Below are 21,359 nucleotides of genomic sequence, written 5' to 3' on the forward strand. Positions count from 1 at the left end.
GGGAAAAGGAGGCGAAGGTAAAGCAAGGTAAGGCAAGGTAAGGCAAGGCAAGGCAAGGCAAGGCAAAGGAAAGCAAAGGTAAAGGAGCTGGGTTGCTGGTTGGTATAGCAGCCGGCTTGTGCAGCATCGCATCGCATCGCGTCGTGTAGCGCCGCTTGGCACGGCCACGGCGTCGTCGTTCCGGCTGGTGCCGCTGGCCGCCGAGTTAGCCGAGTACCGAGTACTCCTCTCGGTCTCGGCTCTCAGTCTGCCGGGTGGCCTCGTGCGCGCCTGGCTTCCTCCGCGCGTGTCGCTATCAAACTCCGAATCGCCCGTAGCCTCGTATATATACCATCAGCGTGTCAACAACAACCCCCCGCATCACCTACTCGATCCACCTCTTTCCAACGATAATTCTTCACCTTTCTTACCACTCGATCCAACCGCGCCTCAAATTCATCCGATTGAACAATTTTTATTCAACAACTTTTACCAACCCCCTCGAGCAACCTGTCTCCTCCGAGTCTCGAGATAGACGCTGGAACATAGCATTGGCGTAAAAAAGAGGGAAGGAGAGGGAACTAGAGAGAGAGAGAGAGAGAGAGTGGATCGTCACGTGGCGTGTGAGGAACTGGTGGTTCTCGAGGGATCTTCGTGCAAAGGCGCGTGTCGAACGTTGCGCGCCACGTGTCCAGTGTGACGTGAGATTCAGCGTGGAAAAACCTTATCTTCCTCCCCCCTTTCCACCTCGCCGAGCTTCCCTTCGAAAATCCTTATCAAACTGATCGGATTACGTTCTCCACCACGAATAACCCGTTCACGGAGGTCCGCTACGCACACTCGACGAAATAATAACTCCGAATCACTCCTCTTTTCCATACTTCGATCGATTGTTTCGATAATGGAACTCGAGACGTCGAGTGTCGAATCGTATGAGATTTCTGAGAAAACGGACAGAGATTGAGAAAGAGGATTTTTTATAGTTTGAAAATAAGTGTGAGAGAGAGAGAGAGAGAGACTGCAGACTGACACTGTATTTAAGAGAAAATAAATTTCAAGTGACTGAGAAAAAAAAGAGATCGATAATCGATAGACAGCGAGCAGATGAGATGTGAAAGACGAGATCGTTTGAGTTTACCCGAGCTGGAGAACAATTTCAAGAATAAGAGAGAGACGAGGGCGAAGGCGGAAGTGAGTCCTGGGGGCACCTGGCGTTGCCCACCTGAGATGAGGGCCGCTCGCTGCAGCGTCCTCGCGGCACCCCGACACAGGACCTTCTTCCTCCCCCTGGCACTTCTAGGACTCCTACTCCAAGCAAGAATCGCCACCGGTGAGCTCATCTTTATTCTATTTGAAAATTAGCTTTCTTTCGTCACCGTTTCACCAATTTCCAAAACGAAATTCTACAACTCTTTCATTTTTTCTCTCTAATATGATTCTTACCTTCCGACGCAGTGTAATTAGATCGCTGGTAGAGGATCATCGATAAGTATATCCTCTTTGTAGGAATTGAATCATCGATCCGTTGGGTAGCTAGTTGAGATTTCTTATTATATTTTTTCTATACTTTAAAATTCAATTCTCTTTCACACTTGCTAGAATTTTCAAACGAAATTGTATAACTCTTTTACTTTTTTTCTTCAGTCTGATTCTCCTTTCGTCGTAATATAATTAGATCACTGGTGGAGCATCATTGATAAGTATTCTTTTTGTAAGAATTTAATTATTGAATCGTTGGCTAGCTTATTGGACTTTTTATATTATTTCTACTTTATAAATAAAATTTCTCTTATAATTGCACGAGTTTCCAAAATGTAATACGAGTTTTTAATGTTTTCTGTTCAGTTTGATCCTCCTTCCGGTTTATTAATTGTATAATTTCCTCACTGTAGTGAAGGATTATTGATGGGTTTTCTTTTGGTAGGAATTGAATGATTGAAGTATTGGGTCACTCATTTAAATTTCTTACTATTTTTACTTTAAAAATCGTATTTCCTCTCGTGATTTCATAAATTTCCAAAAGCTAATCATACTGCATAATTGTTTTCTCTCTATAGTCAATTCTTCTTCTGGTGTAAAGCAATGGAATTACCAATGGAGAATCATCGACAATTATCTCGGTCGTTGTGATGAAATTAATGATACGTCAAATTCCAGTTTCGTACCATACATATTTTTACTTGAAAAATCATGTTTTCCCATCACGAATTTACGAATTTCTAGAAAAGAAAAATTAGTGATTGAAGTTTTCCACGAGTTTGATTATTCTCCAAGCGTGATACAATGAGATCATTGTTTTCAGAATCATCAACAATTATGCTCTTCGCAGCAATTAAGTTAGTGAAGCGTTGAATAGCAACTTTTTATTATTTCTACTTGAAAAATCATATTTTCCAATCACGATTTTACGAATTTCTCTAAAAAAATATGGTTTTTGAATTTTTCCTCCAAGTATATATGATATAAGGAGATCATCGTTTCCACGATCATCGACAATTATCCCTTCCTCCATAAATAATTAAATTAGTGATGATATCTCCATTTGAAAAATAATAATTTCTCCTGACAAACGTACGAATGTCCAAAAAGGAAACACAGAGTGTTTGAATTTTTCCTTCGGTTTGATTCCTCTCCAGGCGTAATATAATGAGATCATCGGTCGAGGATCATCGGCAATTATCCCCTTCGTGGCAATTGAATTAGTGGCGCGTTGGATCACTCGTTGAGCAATCCAGCGAGGCGATAAAACTCCAATTATTTCAATGCTAATTCCGGCGGCTGAGGGAAAACTCGCAAGGCTTATGCGCGCGGCTCTAAAACTTCATTAACGTCCTTGTACAAAAAACACTGCGCGTCCAGCGGACGTACGTTTTGCAGAAAACAGCAGCAACGTTGAGCAGCCAACTCGTTTCGCCATTCGATAAAAAGGAATTCGCCAAAACTCTAAAACTTCATTATCGTCGGTATAAAAGGATTCTGGGAAAGATTCGCTGGCCGGTCCGTTCGCTACGGTGAAAAGATTCCACTTTGAAAAATTCTTCGAGTATCTTCAGGCAGAAACACTGCAAATCCAAAAGTTTTGCATTAATGCAAAAACTTCTTTAGTTGCTTTTTATATACGTTGTAAGATATTTTATTTCGTATTTTAAATCGTGTAATTATAACACGTTTTCCTTGGAAAATTTACTTCACCGCACACTAAAGCTGCAGTTTGTTGTAACAACAATTTTGGACAGTTATGTGTATTCCATTCATGCGTTCTGTTCATGTGGAAAAAGAAACAAATCAAAATGTGTGGAGAGTATATATATATATATATATATATATATATAATTACAAGTTTACACACTTGTTTGAATTAAAATAAAACTTTGGAGTCGCATGCAGTGCGAGGAGAATAAAGATTTAATTGCGCATAATACTGGATAATATTGTAATCGAAAACAGGTGTTTCTAGCAGTGCTTTTATCGGTTAACGACGATCGTAATGCTGGATAAAGGAGAGTAGTATAACGCGGGCGTTCTTCTTCCGGCTGTGTTTGGCCTTCGATCGAGATCGTAGCTCGGGGCGCGCTCGGCTAAAAATCGATCCTCGCGTACCGGCAACCAGTTTCTGTAATATAGAGGAGATGTAGAAAAGTCTGCACGGGGAGGGAGGAGGAGAGGAACGCATGAGAAACGGTTAAAAGGTATATGAAAAAGGGTGGAATCAGGATAGCGAGGTTTAAATTGAAAAGAAATCAAGAGGAGCGGAAGAAGAGCGAATATATAATCGATTAATGAAGCAAGAAATGGTTGATTAATTAATTAATTAGCGAGGAAAGGCGAGTAATGTATAGAATTAAAAAGAGTTGGTAAGAAATTGGAGCTCGTTAAAAATGGAGGAGGAAGAAAAGGAGGGGGTTGGGTGGGGGTGAGAGGAGAGAGGGAAGTAAAAGACGGAGAAAAAAGAAAGAAGGGGTGTGGAATCCTCGGTGATATCCGGCGGATGATTGGAGGCCGTTGCAAAAAGTCTGTAATCTCGCACGCGGAGGTTGAACGTGTAATTCCAGGACCGACTAGACCCTTCTTAGTCAGCCACGGTCAGCCACTTGTCGGACACTGGGGTACGCCCAGGCCAGCAGCGCATCTTCCGAAGATCAGGGGGAATTTTCTCGATTTCCGGTTCGTGTTCGGCGGCCTTCGTGTCTGATTACCTTCGTGCATGCGCGCACTTGGCCAAACACCTTCTTCTTCTTCTCTTCTTCTCTTCGTCATCCCTCCACTTTCTTCCACTCTACTGCTTCTTCGTTCCTTCCCTTATGTCTTTGCTCCAAACTTTTCTCTTTAACCTTTAGAATTTTCAAAATGATCGATTTATACTATAGTTTCCAAAAAGTGAAGTCCGTCGGTACTGAATCTTGCGAAATTTTACTCATATGGTCGCCATATTTTTTTCTCTTTCCTTTCTCTATTTTTCCTCACTTCTGGTTCTCGGATCTTCCCTGCGCTCTCTTGACTGCAAATTGTTGTCCTTTTGACGTCAAAATTTTCTTTTTATTTCTTCGGTGTAAGAGAGAGGGGGGGGGGGGATGTTGACGATTTTTACCGACCACTGTTAATTCCTGAAGAGTACGTGACATCCATCGGTGTTTGGTCTTGCAAAATTATTCCTCGTCATTTTGACCTTCCATTTCTCGTCTTCCCTCCACTTTCTTCCTCTTTTCTTCGCATTCATTCCTTCCCATGACTTTACTCCATTTTTTTCGCTAATAATTGTTTCCCGGTAAACTAGGAGCATAAAGGGGAAGGGGAGAGGGAGGGTTCATCCATGATATTTACCGATCACTATTGATTCCTAAGAAACGAAATCCGTCGGTGTTGAGTCCCAGGGGATTATTCATCGTCGCGGAATTCCACAAACGTTATAAGGATCGATTTCAAAGAAAAGATGAAGGAGGGTATGTCCGAATGGGTTTTAGGCGAGGAGCGTGGCCAAAACTATTTCAACTCGCTTATACTTAACGGTTCTTTCAGGATGTACCTATATTGGCACGGGCAGACCGAGGATCCGGCACGCTCTCCGCGCTTATCCTATTATTTACCAAGCCGATCTCGCGGTGGTAAACGTGGCCGGCGAACATCCTGTTCGCGCTCCGCTCGTCGAGAGCCAATCGAGCATTTTCTACTTTGTCCACTCTTCGCAACGAATTTCAGCTTTTCCACAGATCTCTCGTAAAAAATTAAATTATATACAACTACCGCTATGTTCTCTGAACGACCGTTAAAAAAAAATAGCCCCGGAAGTTCCGTCGTTGCAGGAGAGGGGGGGGGGGTTTAACGCCATAGCAAGACCGCCTCGCAAAGCTTCGATTTACGCGGAATAACGCGTAATACAGTGGCGCGTTGCCTTAATTATAGAATCGACTACTCGTATGAGGCTTGATCGGTAATAGAAAGAGTGGGGGTAAGGGAGGAGGGGGGAGGTGATTGAATGGGAAGGGGGACGGTCGAATAGAAGCGAGGGAGCCAGGAAGGAAGGAAGAAGATAAGAAAAGGAAGAAGAAGGGGAGAGAGAGGAAATGGAAGATTGAAAAGAGAATAAAGTGAATAAAGGGGGAGGTAGAGGGTTAGGGGAGGAAAGGTGGATAAACACGAGGTCCGGTAGTCGTAGACGGTCGAGGTTGGTCATGGAGGGGGCAGGGGGTGGAGGGGGGGGGGAGGGGGAGAGGGGGAGAAAGCCTGGTGTAATGGAGGAACCAGTTTGCGGGTCAGTGCTCCTCCGCATCAACGAGAGAGGAGCTTCAGCCTCCAGACGCGCGAGCATCGACGAAGCGAGAGAAGCAAAAGAAGAACGAGACGGAAAGAGAGACGAAGAAACTGTGCAGTCAGGAGCGAAGAGAGAGAGAGGGTCCTGGACCCTTGGCTACTTTAGGAGGGCCCCAAAGGAGGTGAAGGAGGAGGGGGGGAAGGGGTAAACAAGATAGCGGACTCAGGCGCAGTTCCACCGCGCGTCTGTATCTCGTCATTCGCCACTTTTCGTACCTACTCTCTCGTCTCCCTTGTATTTTATTTTTCTCCTCCCCCCACCCACTACCTTCTTCGCTCCCTTCCCCCACCCCCCGTATTAACCCTCGCGCGTTATATACAGCTGCCGCGCTTCCACCCACTCTCGAAAATTTTCCGAGGCAGAGCCGGTTTCGGTTCAACGTCGAATTAAAGATGAAGAGTAGAGCGATCGGTATGGATCTGTTGGGTAAAAACGTGGAGATGGAATGGGGGGTTTACATATATATATATATATAGAGAGAGAGAGAGAGAGAGAGAGAGAGGGTATCGGTAGGAGCGACAACAAGTGGTAAAAAGATCGGTGCTCGGTGGAGCAGCACAGGCATTTGCGACTGGCTGCAGGAGGCAAGTTCTTGCCAGCGAGCCGGAGAACGACACGCGGTTAGTCATAAAGGCCCGGACGATCCTCGTCCGTCCAGGGCGGCGACCCGACCGGTTGACCAAAACCGCAACCCCCTCCTCCTCCCCCTCCTCTTATCCCAACCGTACCATCACCCTCTCCTCCATCAAACTCTACCCCCACCCCCTTCCCCCTACACATACAACACACATCGGCTCGAAAACTCTCGACGAGCACCTTCTTCCCACTCTTGCTATACCTTTTTCAATAATCGCGTCCTTTTTTTCACGCTGAAAAATAAAAGGATCCCTCCGTATCCCCCGTCGAAGCTGCTTCCGTGGCCCATTAATCTTTCGCGCCTATCGCGCTCCCGTAACGCAGCCGTCGCCTCATTAATCCTCTCCAAAAATATCTCGCGAAAAATTCGGTCATACCCTCCGGCTTGCTATACGACGAGATGGCCGAGTATATACCGATTATAAAACGCCTCTTGCGCCGGACGTCCCGGAGACTTCCCGGTGAACGGACGTTTCGTAAATTATTGGAATAATCGGGGGGGGGGGGGGGGGAGGATACACGAGCGGAGGAATACGATGACGTTGCTGCAACCAGAGAGAAATATGTGGGAGTGGGGGGGGGGGGGGAGAGTATAGAAACGCGGGAGTAGCAAAGTACACGAGAAAGATGGCGAGATAGAAACGCAAGGGGGGGGGGAAGTGGAGGAAGATGATGAAAAGGCGACAAGAGTGCTGCGCGAGTCTGGAAAACGCGGAACGGGATAAGATATTGCGAGGTGGAATAGGATAGGACGGGGGATAGAATGGGATAAGATAGGCAGTTTAATCGTCGTCATCTTTGCAGCCACTCGGCTCGTTTCTCGCATACCTGCCGGCCAGTTCGCCGTAGAGCCTAGAGAGTCTAGACTCATAAGTCTTGGACGATTTTTCACCAGGATCGCATTAACCCCCGTGTTTACGATAAAGCAACCGGATAAACGTGGTGCTCAACCGAAGCTTTCGCTTTCAACAACCGGCTTCGTCAATTATCCTGCATCCTCCTACCTTTCCGAGATATTAGCTTCTCACAATGTGCATTATGTTTCCCTCCATTCTCACGACCAAGAGAAAAATCTTGCTCCACGAGAAATCTCCTCTGAATCTCGCTCGCTTCCTCGCGTTTCAACTTGTAAACAGAGTTGAGAACCTTTTCGCTCGATGCCATCTCCTTTAAACGACCCCAAAGCTGAATCCCCTCCCTTGCACCCCCCGTCCCTTTTGCTTCCACCATTATATTCCTTTTCTTCCTTTGCTATTCCACATAAATGAATCTCGATAACGAATCTTTCGACCTTGGCAATCAAGATCCGGAACTCTCCATTTGTCAAAAGCTCTCGTGAAAAAAGAACTTTACGAATCGTGCGCTAGGTTTTCCAGTGCTTCAAATTTATCAACCGAGTTGTACCTCTGGTTTTTTCCTATATTCATATAAATTCATATATATATATATATATATATATGTAGAAGGAGAGAAGATTTTTGGGAAAATTAGAAATCTATTGCAAAGTATACGGGAGATTTGCAAATGGAACGCAAATAGGTTTAAACGAATGAACGTCTTAGGACCAAGCTGAGCAATAAAATTCCCAAAGGGAAAAGTTGGTTGAAAGTTTCAGCAGTTTGAAACGTGGCTTGATTCTGATCTCTCGAAACGTGGATGTTTATCTTAGCTGAATATGCGTTAGTAGTTGGTAAGTCGGTAAATAAAGTAGATAAACTGGAAGTTTCTGATTCACTCGTAATATTCTATAAATTTTACAGTCCTATATCTCATTTGGCTTCTCGGATTAGACTTTCGCTAGGTCGTAAACATCGCTCTTTTGGCGGAAACGCTATATAAATTTCATTCAAAGGACAATAGTTAAAAGTAGTCGTAGCTATTAATAAGATGAAATTGGGCAAGAGATAATAAACTATAATAACCGAAGAATGATTGGTGTAATTAGTGGACCGTTTAGGAAGAATAATTTTTTTAATTGACTTCGTATTACAGTATACGCGATGTCGTGTGAAGAATATGACGTAAGGACGAGACTACTAGTTGCTTGAGATTCGTGCTTCGGATTTTTCTCCCGAACGTGTCCTAAATAAACGTCAATAATTCTTTTTAATATATACACGATGTGATGTAAAGAATGATATAAGGATATGGGTACAGGTTCATTAGAGAAGTGTCTTATATAGCTCGCGGCTTTTTCATTTAAACTCCTCGTAAATGAACCAAAGTTGGAGAACGGTGACGATATTATTAACTGATCCAACTAGTTTAAAATTGATAAATCCTACGAGCACTTACAGAGAATAATTTTTTAGGTAACTTTTATGGATACATGTTTATAATGTGTACTTTACGTAATTTGACGAATGATCTAGGGATAGAAGTAGCCGTTGATTAGAAGTTCTGGTTCAGATTTTCATCTCAAAGCCTCGTCAAATACATGAGTTGATGGACGGTGGCAACATTATGGGATCTAATTAGTTTAAATTCAATGTTCGCGAAGCATATAGAAAGAATCATTTTTGAAATAACTTTTATAGACTTGTATTGTATACGTAATACAATTTCAAGAATGACGTAAGGATCTAGGTAATATAGTTGTGTATGATCAAGAGGGAATTCTAAGACATCATATTACGTGAAAAAAAAAACGTAAGAATACAGACACTCATTGATTAGAGGTATCCTAATTTTCGTCTCAATATTCTCACAAATAAACTGGAACAATTTTTCAGCCGACACATATATCTATACGCACATTATACACGATATGAGACGCGAAGAACGACTTAAGGATGGGGGGTGGTCGTTGATTAGGAGCCCTAGCTCGGGTTTTCGACTTAAACTCCTCGTAAATAAGCGTAACGTAAGTTGGCGAACGGACTAGTTCCGACTAGTTTATAGTTGGAGTAGGGGAGGGAGGCGTGTGCGTGGTAGAGAGGGATGGAGGAAGGAAAGGACGTGGTGGAGAGAGGGGAAAAGGGTATAACTGGGCCAAACGGCGACTGGGCCGTGGTCTAGACACCCTGTAACTGCGAATTAATACTCTCCCGCTTACTTAGCCAGATTTGCTCTCTTTTCATATATACATATTTATTTATAGTATAGCTACACCATACGCTAACTACATAATCTCACAGAAAGCTCTCCCGTTTACTCCCAGACGCACCCAGTGCCCTTCGATAATCTCTGGCGATGGAAAAAATTGAGAAATAACACGAGAATCGCTGGGAATTATTCGTAAGGCCTGCAGCGCGAGTTATTATTGGATATTAGGGATGTTGTGATTGGATCGCGGTGCTGCCTCGAAAGGAGTCAATGGTAAAGTCGAGTGCTTGTTCAGCTGCGAGCTGCCGCTCCTTCGCCATTTTTTCCCCGTAAAACTTTATCAGCCCCTCTGAATCGCCCGAGCAACTAGATCGCTCGTGATGATTCACAGTTGCAGCAAAAAATCAACGGTGTATCGGAAAAATCTCCCCTCCCCAGTCGAATTTCATACCAAGGACCAATGGTGTTCGCGATAAACATAAACAAAGCTTGGCTAGCTTTACAGGAGCGATCCTGTGTACGTTCTGAAAAGTCTTGAGATGGGACAAGGGTATCCGAGTGAAAAAAAAAATTTGCATTTGATTTTGCGATAAATTTACATAGGGAAATCGTTATTTGGATCTATTTTGAAATTAATTACGCAATAATAGATCTAAAATAAAGGTGTTATATTCTTGTTGATATTTGAAACAAGTAGAAACGATCGATTTTTATTCTTAGAATAAAATCAAGTCTTTGGATCTATAGTTTTACGCAAAAACAGATGCAATGTCTGTTTATAGTTTTCGACTGGGGTAGATGGATACTTAAAAATAGTCTATCGATTTTTCAAGAGAATCTTTGCAGTGTCTGTCTCCTTGTTAAGGCAGGTCAGTTTTGTTTTTTCGTCGATTCGTACCATATTTATTCGATCACAATCGGCCCTTTCTCCCTCGGCGCAGCATTTCGGTATTTGACTTTCTCAGCTAATTACGCGTCGAAAATACATATAAAAGGCTCTCGCGCGGTGAGCAAAGTTACGCGCTGGGGTCACCGTTCTCTCTCGCATCCCGGCGCGAATCGCTTTTTCACGAAACTATTTTTGCACGGTAACGCGAGATTCGAGTGAAAACATTGGAATCGCCAGCGGGCTATTTTTGCATCTTGGGCGTATCTCGTCAAAAAGTCGTTCGCCGCGATGAAACGAGACGGAAAGGAGAAATTTTCGATCATTGGCAAAGCTGAAAACTCAAAGTGGAAAACTGTACATTCGGAAAAGTTAAACTGATTCGAATTTCTTTTACGCGTATATATAATATCGAGGAGTAAATATCGACTTTCCACACACGATCGGGATGTTATTGGAGGAACGAGATCGTATTGACAATATTAATCGAAATTTATAACGAGTTAAAAGTGTTCGAAAAAAATCTTTCAGTTTTCGTGAGGAAATGATAAAAAAAACCCCCTATAAATCCTTCCGCGCTTGGAATACATCCAGGTCGATAATTATTCAAAAGCAGCGCGATAGCAGTTTTCTGCTACCATTTCCATTGATTCTGGCTTCCCGGTAGAGGCGAGAGAGAATACCTTTCGATGGCGAGACGGGCAAAAAGTCGTCCGCGGCCTCGATTGTTGCTAGCAGCGAAAATTGGGTTAATTCCGAGCGACCGGGGAGTGTGAATAATGCCGTAGCGCTTTATCTCAAATTAATCATGCAAAATCGCATTAGTCTTCTTCACAGGCGTTTCACTTCCACCGCCGTTGAGCGAGTGGCGGAAAAAACTTCCCCCAGCCATAAAAAAAGGACGCTACTGCACAAGAAAGAATGGGGGGAGAGGAATCTGTCGAAGCTTCATTGCTCCCAATTCTGTAAATTCCGAAGAAACGGCGGTTTGCGAATTTTCGTTCTGTGCCTACCACCAAAACCGGAAGATTGAGGTTAGAATGTTTAGTGCAGTAGCGCATGCGCAGAACATCAGTGCCATCTGCTGGTAAACTTTGTCATTTTTTACGAACTTTATCGTGTATGCATGTATGTACGTAATTATATATTTTCATTTCACTATCACTGTGTTGATACGCACGGCTAAAATAACATAGATCATCGATTTTGGAGAAAGCGAGAAGATAAAAAATCGCAAGGGCCGATTTTGCGATAAAGCTCTTTTGACGAGGCGCGTGCATTCTGCTTGGGAATAGTGAACATTGTTTACAGAGTGCTCCAGAAACGTTTTTCCAGTGGAGAAGTCAGCCACATTGAAAACTGTCCTTAGGAAAAAAGATCGATGGAGGGGATTGTCTCCGTGGCGGAAATAAAATGAAAAAAAAAATTGTGGTGGGAGAAAGAAGTAGAATCTCATTTTAAGTACTGTGTTTTCTAGAATTCCTCACGTTTTGCTTTGTGTCACCTTGCTGATAGAGACATAAATAAACAAGAGGAGACCTGAAACGTTCCAAAGTCGTGTTGTTGCCAGGATGACTGATCTTCTAGCAATCTCATGGCTAACTTCACTACTATGTAGTATACTATACATAGTACAAATACTTGCACTTTTTTTTCTAACCCAGCCACGATTGGTCCAAGACCTTGTTCCACTTGTTTATACAGAGAGCGCGCGCAGGCGATTCTCTCTCTCTCTCTCTCTCTCTCTCTCGTGTCCCTCTAAACAGAGTTAATTAATGCAATGTATGCAATGATTTATCGGAAAATCTCGCAAAGTCGTCTCGTGCTTATCTAATATTTATTCAATTCCATTTATTTTCTTCCTCTGACTTGTACCGTCAAAGCCATTAACGCGGAGCTTGGTAGAATTCTTCCAAGATATTCGTAACTTTGTTAGTTTTTATTTTCCAATTTCTCGTCTCCCTTGTTTTTCATTTCTCTGGAAACACTTACAGCGGTATGTATATGTATCTGTACTCCTTGGTAGATTATTCCGCATATAGAAATCTCCATATCTCGTCTCCAATAAACGATTGGCAATACTTTCACATTGCTAGCGTTTCCAGGCAAAGTCAAACGATGAATTTGTTGTTTTTTCCCTGTGTACTGTTTCCTCGACGAACGTGACGACGTTCTTGGAATTTTTTGTCGACGTACTATATAGAAACGTGAGAATTCTTAGACCGAGAGCGAGATACGGCGAAGGAAAGGCAATCGTTCCCAAGGACTGACATTTATCTAGTCCGAAGAAACTTCGGTTGGTAATAAATAGAAAAAATAGAAAAAACTAATAATAACCAGTTGCAGGCTGCAATCAGCGATACAATTCCAGGTTAGAGATAAAATCGTTCTCGGCTGGAGGGATATATCAACTATAATTTATACTTAAAAATGCTATTGCTCAAATATTAAGCGCGTCTACTTCTTCTCTATAAACGGATCAACAAATTATTTCTATCGGAGAGCAAAGCGAACTCGGTGCCACGCTCAAGTATAGCTTACCCTTGTTATACTCGACTCTATCCCGAGTCACTCGATGCCATAAGTTCGTTTGATGAAAGTGAAGCTGCATTGAGCATAGAATTTTTAACGTAATAGTGAAAGTAAAGAAAGGAAATTTGGGATTTCAGGCGGTATATGCTGGTCCTCTATAAGTAAAGGACGCTGCAAAGCTTTGCTGTCCCAGGGTGTGACGCGCGAGGAATGCTGCGCGTTAAACGCTGCAGCGTCAACGTCCTATTCCGACGAGGATCTCGACAGTGGCAGCCTCTTCTTCTGGATGACCGTCGGCAGAGGCGTCCAGTGCAAACCTTGCAGAGGTCAGTCCGGTCAAACCGTATACACATAAAGCGCTTCACGTGACACGTTTATTCTTAATGAAGGAATGTATACATATAACATTTTTTATTATACAAATTTCTATTATTACGTAATACGTGTTTAATTTATCATTTCTCTAAATGGAAATATTTTGGATATTCGAGGATCAAAATTTCCTACGAACTTTGCATTAAGGAATTGTTTAGGGTGTTTTACATACGTGGATCACCCTGTGCGTGTGTACGTAGTGATCGTAGGATAATTTGAGATTTTTGTGGATTATTCGCAGTTAGCTGCAAGGAGGTGCGTTGCGAGGAGGGTAAAACTTGCGTTGAGAGGAAGGGGAGGCCTCGCTGCGTCTGCAATCCAAAGTGCAAGGATCCTCGAGGACGTCGAGGTAGTCGTGGAAGTGGAGGACCGGTCTGTGGTACCGACGGTCGCAGCTACAAGAGTCTCTGCAGGCTGAAGAAGCGGGCCTGCAAGAAGGGCAGCCGAGATTTAACCGTCGACTATCACGGACACTGCCAAAGTGAGTTGTGTACCTATGTTACATATATATATACAGGGTGACCTATCTTGGAATATTATATAATCTCGATCATCTTAACGGAGAAGCAAGGTAGTGAAAAAAGCTTGGAAGGTTCATAGCATGATTTCGTGGGGCATGTAAGGTGGTACCAATTTTTGATCTTGTAAGGTCACTTCAAGGTCGGATAAAGGTAAACTAGAATTTTTTCAGTGAACTGATATTTTTTGTAAATCATTTCGATATAGCTTTCGAAAATAATCGATGAGTTTATCGTTAGTCGTTGACTATACATATGTAAATAATTTCAAGTAGTTTAAAAGTGTTATTGTGGCTGTGAAGCAGCGTGCACCACCGATGCGTACACACACACACACACACATACTCCCTCACTTATAATTTCTAATTGATATAATTAGTAAACAACGGGTTTAAATAATAAATTAATATAGTATTTTGGAAAGGTCTTGAGATAATCTATATATATACAAGTGATTAAAAGAGTAAAGGTCACCTTTGTATGACTTTTCAAGGTTAAACCATTGATATCATCTTATACGTCTCCTCGAAATCACGAAAACTCTTATTCCAAATTTATTTTCTCCGAATCTTGCTGCTCCTACGAGATAACTAAAACTATAGAAATATCAAACCGAGTCACCCTGTATGTACAATGGTTGTACAAAAAAAAAACTAAAAAGGAACCTTCGTGTGACTTTGCAAGGTCAAACCAATGGCACCATTTTGCGTCCCCCTTGAAACCATAAAAACCTTGTTCCAAACTTTTTTTCGCATCTTACTCTTTCTACGAGATAATCAAAACTATAGGTATATTAAAACGAGCCACCCTGTATATATACACAATGCATCCTCCTTCTCCTCGTCGAATCCTTCAAAAAACCTCCGCGAGAAGAATTTTTGCCACTGGCGAAACGAAAGTCTATATCGATTGCCGTTTAACGTCGTGGAACGTGGAGAAGGGGGGAGGGGGCGATGGTGATGGTGTAAAAAGAAGCGATTTCCGGAGAACGACGGAAGTACAATCGAATCAAGACCGAACGGTAAGGACGACGTTGATGGATCGTCCTTGAAGAAGAATTAATCACCGGGCACGTTAGTTCGCCAGACGTGTGTATAAGTATAGGTACTCTAGTACAGTGAGCTATATTATACACGGGCGTATGCATCCCAAGCCGCTCTCTGAAAAGCAAGAGGGACTAATGCATCTTGCTGCAGAAAATTTCATCGATCACCTTTTCTCTGTATATCAATATTCACCCTACACTTCCAAACACCTCTCTATATATACTGTATATATAGTTATAGTACACTTGCATGTTATACAGAACTTTGTCAATGTATACAGGATGCATCACTTTAAATATCTTCTCAGAGTATCGATGCAAGAAAAAACTTGTATATCTCCGATAATATCAGAATTATGACATTTTTGCGTAGAAGCTTTTCGAGAGCTCTAACATTTTGCAGTATAAGAAAAGTCCTGTGTAAAATTGTGTTATCTTTCTTACTTACTCAGATAAATATAGACGATTTCTCACGTATGTATTTTGCAGTTTTTTAAGTGTAAATCTTAAATGTCGAGGTTGGCGAAGAACTTGCGTAATAACGTGTAAAGTGTTGGGCAGGGTCCTGCGGAAGGGTACGGTGTGGGCAAGGACGAAGCTGCCTGCTGGATCAGAATCTGAGTCCGCACTGCGTGAGCTGCGCCCTTAGGTGTCCCCAGGCGAGGTCTCATCAGGTCGCAGCAGCCGCACTCTTCATTCCCGAGGCTGTCGCCAGACCCGTCTGTGGATCCGACGGGAACACCTACAAGAGTGCCTGTCACCTCAGACTCGCTGCCTGCCGTGCGGGACGAGCCATTCCCATCGCTTACAAGGGCCACTGCAAACGTAAGTTTTCCCAATTTAATCGAACCACGTCATACCGAACTTCAAACCTGTTTACCTCCATTAAGGAAGATCCCTTTATTCTTATACTATTATTACCATTGTACTGTTAAATCGACCATCTTTAAAAAAAGAAACATTAAAAAGCTGCTTCTTTGTTCCGCGAGCGACAAAATAGGACGCCGACAGACCCGATCGCCTCTTTCGATTACGCGACGCCGAGTCTTTAATTAATGCTAATTGAAGTTTTAGACTAAAAGCAGTCGAAGGGCTTCCTCGCGCTAATTGTAAGCCTTTTACTTGGTTCGTTAAGCCTGTCAAGTTGAAACTTCAAGAACAGTGAACCTGCTAGTTAACACAATTTTTTGCGTCATCCAATGAGACAAGGTTAATTCACGGGAGAGAAAGGGGCGGGAGGGGGAGGGGGGGGGGGCTGAATTAAAGAGAAGGGTCGATTTAGCCATGTACGAAGGTTAATCGAAGTATTTGCTGAATGTAAGCGCATTCGTCGAATGTCTTGGAAGGGTTTATCGAAAGGATTGTATAAGGGCGAAGGTCCGAGGCAACCTGCCGCTGCTGCTTTGCATCGGAATGGGCCTTATTGTTGTCTGTTTTGCGCGGAGCCGAATCCTCTTGGCTTGGCAGGTGCCATAAAGTTACCAAGAGACGGTGTCCTTAAACGGGAGTCCGCGAGGAATAATAAAATCCAAGGGACACCGACGTGCGCCGCGAGTAGATTTCTAGCGTCCCTTTCTTCTGGTCAGAGCAGGAGGTATGGGGGTCCGTGCGAGACGGGGGAGGGGGCAGTCGGGAGGGGGGGGGGGGGGAGATGAGGAGGAGGGGGAACGGCCCAGGGGGTGACGGGAAGGGGGGAGGGGAGAGACCACTCGGCACTCGGCAGACTTTACCGATGTAAAAAGAACGCCCGGCAAAGTCAAAAACGAGCAGTGGGAAATCGAGGTAAAGGGGGAAAAAATGAGAGGAAAAAGGTGCAGGGCCCCTGGACCCGGGGACTGCTCGAACAGTGATTTTTTTCTGTCATTCAGACTTTTACTTCTCATTCGATCGAAATAAAAGTTCGAATAAGAATGCTCGGCAGAAATTTAGGATTCTCTTAATGGCCGTGTAATCAACCTCGACCAACCCCTCCGCTATTTTAACGCTTCGCCAGAAACCTCGTATACTCTGCTGCTTCTGCTTTTCTGCCTCTCTCCCTCTTACCGTTTGTCCCACTCGCAGCAAACCATTAAAGAATGGAATCGTCCAAATTTATTAACATTCTCCAATCGAACATTCCCCTCTCATAATAACATATATACAATCGTCGATAAAGGTTTAATGAATTTACGTTTCGAATTAACTACCGATCCGCCAATTCCTTCGGTTTATATTATTATTGTTACTATGGTTATTAATATTATTATTATTATACCTATGCATCGCGCACGGTCTCTCCAACTCCGGGAAAGTAATAAACAGCCGCGACATAAACACCGAAGCAAGATAGTAAAATTCCATTGAATTCTTCTCGTTTCTTTGTTTTTCTTTTGGTTTTTTTTTCCAATCTTCTCAACCAGCCACAACATTCGAGCTTATGTCAATATACCGTTTAATAAGCCATGAGTTATCCTCGTTTTTCCACTTGGGTCTCTTTCACTGTTGAAAATGGTCGGGAAAAGGGGAAAATTTCCAAAAGAAGAGTCACGCCTGTGGTGTTTGGCGTTGTGCGAAAGTTTATCGAGCGTGTATGAGTTTTCTGGATATACGCACGCGGGTTGCAGAGAGTTTAATAAGCCGGCGGGATAAACGCAGGACATCCGCAAAGGAATTGACGACTAATTGGCACGCAGTGCGATGGCAAAATCGTTCGCGTGTCATTTTCCCATAACGGGTCAACGTCGTTCATCCTCCTCTCGCGTAAAAACTAAATCCGTCAGCGTAAAAAACAACAAGAACACCAATGATTTTTTCCGTTCCCCGACGTCAATGCTCGTTTTCCTGCTTTTTCTTGCATTTTTTGCACTTTCTAGGAATAGAAAAAGTGAGCGCTCTGCCAACAGTTGCAACGGTAATAATTACCGAGGAATAATTAGTCGGATGAGCGTAGCTCGGTTATCATAGGTGGAGGATATTTTGTCACACCTCGTATTTTTCTACAGTTTGGTACACAGCGATTCTTTCAACCATACTAGTACCTTCACCACTTTTCTTATCCTTCTCTTTCTGTCTTTCCTCCTCCTACATTAGGGACACTTATACGCATGGTTGTTGCTTCATAATAATTAAAGAATTTCTTCAAAGAAATCGTAAACCTTATCAGTATATATACGGGACAAGACCGTATATATGAATGTATTGTGAACACAAAAAGAGAGAAAGCTACAAGGCTTATTACATTTTTCTGTCATTTTTAATTTTTTCCACGTAAACAGTCAATAACAATTCCTCGAATTTATCTTTGTTTCATCTATACAGAGTAACAATCAACCTGCATAAAGATAGAATATAAAATGTTTAGAGGTGAATGAAGATTTTTTCAAAAATTAATAACATCACCGTTTTTACTATAAAACAATTACAAGCACGCGATTTCTTTATTGCTGTTGTGTCGTTAAAAATTTAAAATGACAAAAATGTTCAGGAAGTATTTTAACTTTTTGTCTTATCATGTGTGTTACATTTTTAGATTTTCTGAAATTCTTGCCTACTCGCACAGGATATATACTATGCAATATATGTACACAGGCTAGAGCAAGAACAGAAAGCTACAAAAGTGGCAAAGGGGGGGGGGGGGGGAAGCTGTGTTTAGTAAGCATTTTCGCTGCTCCCAACAGTACATATATAGCTATTGTTTTCGTTGGATGTCAAACGTACCACCAGAAGAAAACATCGATATGCCTGTCGAAGAACAGTGATAGCGTTTCTACATCCGCGCGCGTCTTTTCCCATTATCAGCCTGGCGCCTGATGATTTTTTAGGTTCACTTTGGAAGGACTGAAGGGGGGGGGGGGGAGGGTTAGAGGCCTCAGAGTCAAAGACTATTGTAGATATCCTGACCAACTTAGCTAACGAAGACTTATCGTTCTTCGGCGAACGGAACTGCTTTGTCGGCAACGATATATTTCATTGGCTACATTGTTCCTACAACCGATCGTTGAAAAAAGCCCAAACGACACCGAGCCTAACAACTTTCTTTACGACCTCCGTTTTATTTCCCCCTCACTCGTCTCTTACTATACTTATTTTTTCCACCACCCTCCCCCCTCCCCTCTCTGTGATTTTTTCCCTTGGCCCCTTTTCCCTTTAATTCCCCATCCTCACTCCTCTTTCCCAGAGGCTTGCTCGGTCGCTCGCGAGCACGGTAATTAGATGCCAGATAAAGTAAGTTTTCACGGAGCTGAGCTTCACAGCTGCGAGGCACAATGCCTACTACCGAAGTACAGCTGGTACGCGTTGCACACGTTGCAAAGTGCTTCGTGATCTCGTCCTCCTTTCCTTCTCTCATCTCCATCTTTCTCTCTCTCTCTCTCTCTCTCTCTCCTTCTTCTTCTTCTTCTTCTTCGCTTCTCTCGTTCTTCCTCGCATTGTTTCACTCGGGAAGATCTACCCGTTACGACTCTGACAACTCCCAACCGGACAAAACCGCTCGAGCGTAACTAGATAAAATATCTCAGCAAGATCGGATTTTTTCCACGACGCGGCTTGCCTGATTTAAGCAACCTTAAGAACAATGCTGCAGTTTTACCTTTGCCTCTCCATCCTCCACTCGGAAATCGCCCGATTTACTCTCTCTCTGGCGCACGCGCGCGACCGGTACTACGTCCTCCACTTGGTTGGTTAGAACGACCGCGCCGGGCCCACGGCCAGTGCATAAATCACCGTGCAACATTGTCGCAACGTTTTAGCAGCATTCACACACGCTACGTGCATGGATGTGTGTACCGTTAAAACCCAAAGTCGTGCGCTACCCTATCTTGTACCCCCCCCCCCCGCCCGCCGCCCCCCCCCCCACACACACACACACCACCACTGTGCAGCAACAAAGCAACGAGATCAACTCTCCACGCTTTTCTTTCGACAAAAAATTATTCTACTTCGATCTTTATAGAAATCTCCCAAAATTAAGCCAACAATTTTTTCTACGAAACAGAAAAAATGTAGCTGTTTTTATAATTATGTTCACCAGTGGTGTGGTTATTGCGTAATTTTCATTTAGGACGTATTATTAAAAACTAAGTATTTGGTAGAAATAATTCTATACTGGAAAATGATATTCATTTGGTTTTTCTAAAAATTGCTTAATTTTTTTGACATATTTTCAGCTGTTAATCTGCAACTCTTACCGAAATCACGTTATTAAAAGTGTATTTATTTGATTTTGATATAGAGCTCCTCGAATTTTGTACCGTTTCTGTCGTGAAGGAATAATATTATATTAGGCGGATATTGTGTTTTAGAACGAATTTTTAATAATTGTAGAATTTATACATTGCAACCCGTTAAAATAATGATTGAAACGAAGATCAAGTGTTACTACGACTGATGTATGTGTCTTGAGAGACATTGTGACATCAGCTAGGTTGGCCGAGCGGTCTAAGGCGCCAGATTTAAGCTCTGGTTCTCGTAAGGGAGCGTGGGTTCGAACCCCACACCTAGCAAAGTTTTTTTCTTGCGTTTAAACATTATTATCGGTTTATACTAGCGTCCTTGACATTGAAAAAACAATTTATCACTCATTGTCACAATTGGATTCTGATAATTAAATACAAATGTGTGATAACGATAGTATACACTGTCTTCATAGTCGAGTCTCTACGATCAGTCAGTTGTATGTATGTACATGATAAATCGCGTAGAATGGCGTTGAATCGACATTGGCGCGCGATTAGCATTGTAAAAGCGTTTCTTGTTTATTCGAAGCTGAGTGATTTCGTAGAGCGTGGAATGGTGAGTAATTTTGGCAATATCGACACAAGGTTACTGGAAGGAGCGGACGGATTGGTGGAAGCTACAGGGCAGCATGAAATTTCGCAGCTGTGCAGTGCGTTTAAGTGCATCATTGTATTTAAATGGCAAGACAAACGGTTTGTAAGCTGCGGGCTGCTCATGCAAACGTGCGTGCGTGCATGCGTGCGTTTGTTCGTTATTTTAAGCACCGTGGCCCGTTCTTCCTTTCGTGATTCGAGATGTACCTGCAGCCCCGAACACGCTTGCGTGCGCACTAACCCACCCTCCACCCTCCCCCTCCCGCCCTTAGCCCTTCCACGACGCGTTTCCGCCTGGTCCACGTGGTAACCCAGGCCTTTTTTGCCACGATAAGAGAAGAAGAAAAAAATCAGCGAGACGCAAATAAGCAACAAAATTCAACACTCGAATAATCTTTTCATTAAAAAATCACCTGTTACGATCCCAAAGTTCGCGATTACCGACAACTCCAAGTATGATTTAGAGTTCCACAAGGATTAAGCTTCCGTTAATCTAAATTTAAGTGGCGCCAGTGGACTAATAAATCTTTCCAAGGAGTCGTGATTAATCCATCTCAGTGATGACGCAACCACGCGGATCTCTTCGCGTGTATAGCTTACAATTTGAAAATAAACACTACACGTTTCTCTCTCTCTTTATTGTTGATTATACATCTCTATTTTATATACACCACGATTTTCCCCAGTATACCGAGAAACAATTCTTTATAGACCCTTTGAAAATGTT

The 21,359-nt window shown here is 42.9% G+C and overlaps 1 protein-coding gene and 1 non-coding gene across 8 annotated transcripts in view; both read left to right on the plus strand.

Annotated features, from left to right (window-relative positions):
- Positions 1–265: 265 nt before the first annotated feature.
- The window catches only part of LOC136773367 (follistatin-A), a 33,286-nt gene continuing 12,192 nt past the window's right edge, over positions 266–21,359 (plus strand). For all 7 annotated transcript variants that reach the window (XR_010822601.1, XR_010822605.1, XR_010822602.1 and 4 more), the window contains exons 1-4: positions 266–1,309; positions 13,025–13,213; positions 13,504–13,743; positions 15,387–15,650. Coding sequence is in view for 2 of the 7 variants with exons in the window: in XM_066727000.1 (XP_066583097.1) it covers positions 1,084–1,309; positions 13,025–13,213; positions 13,504–13,743; positions 15,387–15,650 (919 nt within the window). In the remaining 5 variants the exon portion in view is untranslated. The remainder of the gene's footprint in view (positions 1,310–13,024; positions 13,214–13,503; positions 13,744–15,386; positions 15,651–21,359) is intronic.
- Positions 20,222–20,305, plus strand: TRNAL-UAA (transfer RNA leucine (anticodon UAA)). Its single transcript has one exon. It is a non-coding gene; the product is annotated as a tRNA-Leu (tRNA).

The sequence above is a fragment of the Prorops nasuta genome, unplaced genomic scaffold (genome assembly GCF_024137725.1).
Source record: "Prorops nasuta isolate Cenicafe-Biocafe unplaced genomic scaffold, Cenicafe_Pnas_1.2 PNAS00005, whole genome shotgun sequence".
In the NCBI taxonomy this organism is placed as follows: Eukaryota; Metazoa; Arthropoda; class Insecta; order Hymenoptera; family Bethylidae; genus Prorops; species Prorops nasuta.